This window comes from Cervus elaphus, chromosome 15 (assembly GCF_910594005.1).
Source record: "Cervus elaphus chromosome 15, mCerEla1.1, whole genome shotgun sequence".
In the NCBI taxonomy this organism is placed as follows: domain Eukaryota; kingdom Metazoa; phylum Chordata; class Mammalia; order Artiodactyla; family Cervidae; genus Cervus; species Cervus elaphus.
The window spans coordinates 54,045,523-54,052,204 of NC_057829.1; the positions used below are offsets into that span (position 1 = coordinate 54,045,523).

The following is a 6,682-nucleotide window of genomic DNA, read 5'->3' on the forward strand; positions in this document are numbered from 1 at the left end:
TTATTGCCTGTACCCAGATGAACTGCTTTCATCAGCATGCCTTGCATACACTGCTCGGTTATTCCAATTGCCCCAACTTCCCATGCTTCAGATTCTCCACACATACACCCTCTGTCCAGGACACTATCCCCAAGACTAGATTCTAAGATTGATTCATTTTCCCCAGAGTTTAGCTCGAATGTCACTATCTCAGAGAAGCCTTTCAGGTCAAATCTAATTCCACATATACACCTGTCTTAGATACTCTTTATCCTGTTGTTTCCTTGCTTCCTCTTTTCACTGCATCTAGTTCTTTTTTTTTCAGTTTGTATATTCATTTCACATTGGTAGCTCCAAGAGGTCCAGATCCACTTTTATTTTCTTATCACTATGTGCCAGGAACTAGTATGTGCCTGGAATGTAGTATGTGATCAATAAATATTGTTGATTAAACAAATAGATGACTGAATGTGTGAATAAATATTTATTAGCACTTAGCTCCAGTTTCTGCTCATACATTGAAGTTATCATTTCCTCTTTGAAAAATGATTTAGTACCTTATTATCATTTGTAAAATACTTAAAATATACAAGGAAGGAATCAAGAAAACAACTGGGTGCTCTTTGGTGCTCTTTTTAAATACATAATGCCAAAATTTTGCAAAGGGAGCAATATACAAACAAAGAAGATACAGCTTGTAAAATTATGAGGAGGGATTTTTTTTTTTTTCCAACTGCCTTTGCTTCTCCTTTTCCCTTGTCTGGAATGACACAGTGTTTCATGCTGAACTGGATCTCACCCAGCCCTCTTGTTTTATGTGTATCAAAACTGTGACTTGGAGAGGCTAAATGATTTCCTGTAAGGGCCAAGAGTTTCTGGCACAATGGGGACTAAATTCCAGGTCTTCTGGATTTCCATTCCAATGGCCTTTCCACTCATTACATCTCTCTTTCTCTCCCCACTGAGCTCTCCTCCTCAGGGGTACCAGCTCTCCCAAAAAGCCCTGCTCAGCTGAAATTGCTTTCTCTGGACACTGTTCATTTCAATATGATCCCGCTTTTCTTTAAACCATATGCCCTTTTTCTATGGCATCATTTTCCTATCTGAAAAATAGATTCATTTCTAAAACATTAATACTAAGAGTGTGTGTGTGTGTGTGTGTAAGCACCTCTGTTCATAGGTAATTTTAACATTAAACTTTCCTAAAGTTTAAAGGGCTACATCATTTATGGTATGATTCTCTAGATATTCCTCTTAAGGCCTGACTCCCTAGCTGACAAGCATAAGAGCTTAGAGAAGATTCTATAGGTCTTCTAAGCACAAATTCTTGAGCTCTTTAAGTTTTTATACATATTCCTGCTTTCTAATTTTTGTTTTGCAACAGTACTTTCCAGTGCAACACTTCTCTACAGCTGAGAGTAAGATGTACCTCACTGGCACCTGGATTTAGTACCCTATTCTTCTAAGGGAAAGGGCCGTAGTGTGTCTTCATGGGGAGCAGAGTGGTTAAGACCAGCTTCTTTATGGAGGGTGACATGCCTGTTTAGAGAGCTTTAGAGGAAGAGTTTAGCAGGTTCACCAGCAGGTAAGCAGAATTTCCCTGAATGTACACAGGTCTCTAGCCAGTAAGTACTCTCTAGTTGCATTAACTCTGAGCAGGTTCCTGAAACTGTCTTTGCCTCATGTGTGCATGCGTGGTAAGTCGCTTTAGTGATGCCCAACTCTATGTAACCATGTGGACTGTAGCCTACCAGGCTCCTCTGTCCATGGGATTCTCCAGGCAAGAATACTGGAATGGGTTGCCATGCCCTCCTCCAGGGGATCTTCCCAACCCAGGGGAGGAACTTGAATCTCTTACATGTCCTGCATTGGCAGGCACAGCCAGGCACATAATAAGTCCAAGGTACATGTTTGTTATTATTGTAAACAGTATGAACAGATATGAGTGATAAGAGTTTAAACGAATCAGCCCTGTTTAAAAGTCTGGCTTGTGTAACCGGGGGTGATCACTCCAAGCTAGGTTCTCTCACTGAGCTCTGAGCATATCCCCTACTGTAGGCATTAGGAATGACTCTGGGACACCCACTCATTCTCTCCTTCTATTTTTAAAAAAATTTTATTGGTGTATAATTGATTCATGATGTTGTGTTAGTTTCTCCTTCTTTCTTAAAAATATATTAGAAATAATTTAAATGTCCAACAGTGAATACATGGATAAAGAAAATGTGGTACATCTATATCTACAATGGAATATTATTCAACCATACTACTACTACTAAGTCGCTTCAGTCGTGTCCAACTCTGTGTGACCCCATGGACGGCAGCCCACCAGGCTTCTCCATCCCTGGAATTCACCAGGCAAGAACACTGGAGTGGGTTGCCATTTCCTTCTCCAATGTGTGAAAGTGAAGTCTCTCAGTCATGTCCGACTCTCAGGGACCCCATGGACTGCAGCCTACCAGGCTCCTCCGTCCACGGGGTTTTCCAGGCAAGAGTACTGGAGTGGGTTGCCATTTCCTTCTCCAATGCATGAAAGTGAAAAGTGAAAGTGAGGTTGCTCAGTCATGTCCGACTCCCAGCGACCCCGTGGACTGCAGCCTACCAGGCTCCTCCGTCCATGGGGTTTTCCAGGTAAGAGTACTGGAGTGGGTTGCCATTGCCTTAAACAGGAACAAATTTCTTTTACCATTTGTTACAACATAGATGGAGGAGGAAATGGCAACCCACTCCAGTATTCTTGCCTGGAGAATCCCATGAACAGAGGCGTCTGGCAGGCTACAGTCCATGGGGTTGCAAAGAGTCAGACATGACTGAAGCACCTTAGCAGGGGCTCATAACAAAGATGAACCTTCAGGGTATTATACTAAGTGAAGTATGTCACACAGAAAAAGATAAATACCAGATGCTCTAACTTTTGTGCTGTGATTAGTTGCTCAGTCATGTCTGACTCTTCGCAGAATCTAAATATCAACAATGAAAAACAACAAATCAAGCACACACACACAAAAATCACACGTGAATATTGAAAATAGATTGGTGGTTGCATGAGACAGAGGGAAGGAGGTGAAAGGTGGGGGAAATGGGTAAAGGAAGTCAAAAGGTGCAAATTTCTAGTTATAAAATGAGTAAATCATTGGGATGCAATGTAAGCCTGGTGACTATGGTGATGGATGTTAACTGGACTTATTGTGGTGATCATTTTGCAATATATACAAATATTGAATCATAACTTTATACACCTGAAACTAATGTAATGTCAGTTGTATCTCAATAAGTATATATATGCTAGGTATTAATATAAATAGCTATTAATATAAAATAGCATAACTATTAGCAATGCAAGACTCTAAAGAATAGCAGAATATGCACCCCAATTTTCACCTCTTAATGGAACAGTTATTTTGAGGTAAAAGCAATTGAGAAAAAGTAGATACAAAGATCATTCTCTGCCCTCCTATTTAACTAAAAGCAGGATACAAATTTGTGAAGGTGTCTCCCTTCCTTCTCTACCAGGAAACACAAAATTACCTTTGTCAGCCCAGAGAAGGCAACAAAGCAATCTACAGAAACTAGCTCTCATCTTCCATTAGCTATCTTATGTATTTGCCTTCCCTCAATTTTCTGCCTTAGGAACTCAAAGTTCTTTTCCTTCCATCTTGCCACTGATCTACAAACTCGTTGTTCTTTTGTTCAGATGCTATGTGAGCCCAAGTTGTAAGTACCTTTTTGAGTTACTTGAGTAGTATCATTTGATACTGAGTTGCATGGAAATACCTTTTATCCCATCACTACCTTATTGCCTGACATATCAGTAAACAAAGGATGTCAGAGTCATCAAAGACTGCAGCCACCTCTGACCATCAAAGGTGACCTGATGAGCCCTGAGGGAACTCAGGAAGAAAACAAATAACCTGCCATCTAGAAGCCAGCAGATTGCGGCCACTCCCTACAGTGAGCCCCGAGAACACTCAGGATGTGAAAACCAGGATATAGGCCTGAGATAACTGAGATGCATATCAAAGAAATGATTTCAGTGAGCCCAGACTCTGGTGTCTTTCCATACATGGAAAAGCACTAAATTCTTTAACTTGAGATAACTAGTTTTCTTTCTAGTAATCATCTGTTCCTACTACCTGCCTTTGCTTGCAAAGCTCCTATATATCCTGGCTTCCCCTTCACCTCCTCGGAGCAGTTTTCTCAGGGTTACTTGAGATGTTGCCTTCTGGGCTTGAGATCCTCAGAGTGTCTGCTGAATAAAACATAACTCTCAACTTTAAGGTGTGCATGTGTTTTTCAGTCAATACTATCCATGATTCAATATTAACTATGAGCTTTGAATAATTACCTATGAGTTTCTGGGTAAGTTAAAGTCTTTTACGGATATGTGTAAGCATGTGATGTGTGTGTGTGCATGTGGTGGTTGTATTTGCTTTCAAATATCACAGTAAATTCCACATTGCTTTGTCCTCGATATATCTGAAAAGTGAACCATTCATTCTGCTTCTGAGGATATTCTCTTTGATACTGCTAAGTAACTCATTAGGTCTTGCCTTGCCTTGACTCAACCACCTGCCGCATCAGCAGGCCATTAACAATTAAGCTGCTCACACAGAGATTTCTGTAAGTAATTATTCCTGGGGCCTAAACTACAGTCTGGTCTTCCTTGTTGGTTCAGTTAGTAAAGAATCCGCCTGCAATGCAGGAGACCTGAGTTCAATCCCTGGGTTGGGAAGATCCCTTGGAGAAGGGAACAGCTAAAACTATAGCCTGGCTTCTCACAGCTGTGGTCCTGGCTCAGCAGCATTATCTTAGGCCCAGCCAGACCTATAGAATAATAATCTATATTTGAAAAAGATGTTTGAGTGACCTGTATGCACTTTAAAGTTTGAAAAGCACTAGCCTAAACCAGTGTTTCTCTCCCAAGAGGTGGTAAGCTGATTACCTACATCAGGATCACTTGAGAGGCTCCTCTACAAAGCAGGTTTCTGGACCCTACCCCAAACTGAGTGAAGCAGAATCTCTGGGGTGGGGGCCCTTGAAACTGCATTTTCAACAAGTTCCTCTCCCCAGCGCTTAGGCAATCTAGGGTTTAAGAAAAGCCAGAGTAGCATTTTAGAATATTATACATGTTGACACTTTCATCTATGTGGGTTTTTCACCAGCCTAAAGTCGCTGGGCAAGACATACCTAGAAATATAAACTAATTAAAGAACAAGTTGACTACAGAAACACAAACCCACACCTGGCATTAGACAAAACTGCCAACACTGAGAAAATGCCTTTAGTAATAGATGAACCACCCAAAGAGGTTCCACTGCTGAAAGAGGTTTCAAGCGTCTGCAATGAAATGCGGACAGACAGGCTATTTGTGTCAGAGAGGAGAGGGAGCAAATCGTGAACAATAACATCATTTCCTCTCTTGGACTCTTGTTTAAACATCACTCTCCTGTTCTCCTTTAAAACATTAGTAAAAATCTATTTGATTCTAACTGGTTACTCTCAATATAGGAGAAAGTATTTCTGTATCCATCAGATGTGAAAAGAAAAATATCAAAATGCATTCTGTTTTTATCTGTCTCCTATATAGGGGCAGGCTTTATTAGTAATTGCTAGAGGTGAATTTCCTTTCAAATACCAGAAGAAAGGTGTTACTCTGTATTATACAAATGATTCCATAAAAGAACCAGGCTATCTGTTGTCTGTTTAGAAAATTCAGCTGAGGACAATTTTTCCTTATCCCCTGGATATTTGACATCAGAAAACACAACTCCATTAACTCTATCTTCATAAACTTCATTTTATGGGTCCAAATTACCCCCATAAACATCTGGACATCATGACTTGTACACGCTATGGCTCTGTCTAGCTAAAGTTTTAGAGCTGCAAAATACTATTGCCTTAAAAATATTAAACAGATCAAAAAGACTAGCACACAGGACCTTGTTTGGACTTAATGCTTTTACAGAAAGTTAGACAGAAGAAAAGGAGACATAGTAACAGGGATAGGAAGTTCCATTTGAAAAGCAGGAGCCAGTTTTAACACCCTGGGAATCTCATTTCCAGAGAACTTACATACCTCAGAGTATAGGATTCCCATACTGGTCCTTCACAGATTTACTTCACCTCTACTGCTTCTTGAACCTTCTTGAGGTATTTCCAGTTAATATCCAAATCCTTCCCAGTCCAGGGAAAGGTCTCTAGAAGCCCAGGGCGGTCAGCGGCAAGTCATTTCTTCTGACGCCGGTGAGTATTCTTCTAGCAGCCCACAGCAACACACCTTCCAGTGAGCCCAACCCAGTGAAACGAGGGCCTTAGTTTACTGTGTAATGAATGACCCAAGTCCTGCGTCATCTACTGTTACAACCCCGAGGAACCGGTTTCTGAGTCATATCTCCTCTGCCAATGGTGACATGTGAAAAGAAGGAAGCAGAGTTGAAGGGGGAAGAAAAGTTTTCACAGGGTCAGGAAGGACTCGGCTCAAAACGGGGTACTGTGTTTGGGACATTTCCTATTGAAATCTGGTTTTCAGTGGCTATTGAGAAAGGCTAAGTGCAAACAAACTCACTTGTTAGAACCATGTATGTTGGCACAGGACTTGACCTTTGTGAAAAATCCACTTTAAAACTAATGGATTATTGCCATCTTTATTCACAGATAAGTTTGTTTAATATTCTTGATGTTTCGATATAAACTAATTAAAATA

The 6,682-nt window shown here is 40.7% G+C and overlaps 1 protein-coding gene across 2 annotated transcripts in view; it reads right to left on the bottom strand.

Moving 5' to 3' along the window:
* The window catches only part of ANKRD22 (ankyrin repeat domain 22), a 29,781-nt gene extending 23,493 nt beyond the window's left edge, over window positions 1-6,288 (bottom strand). For both annotated transcript variants that reach the window (XR_006345493.1, XM_043926681.1), the window contains exon 1: window positions 6,056-6,288. Coding sequence is in view for 1 of the 2 variants with exons in the window: in XM_043926681.1 (XP_043782616.1) it covers window positions 6,056-6,076 (21 nt within the window). In the remaining variant the exon portion in view is untranslated. The remainder of the gene's footprint in view (window positions 1-6,055) is intronic.
* Between the last annotated feature and the right edge of the window lie 394 nt (window positions 6,289-6,682).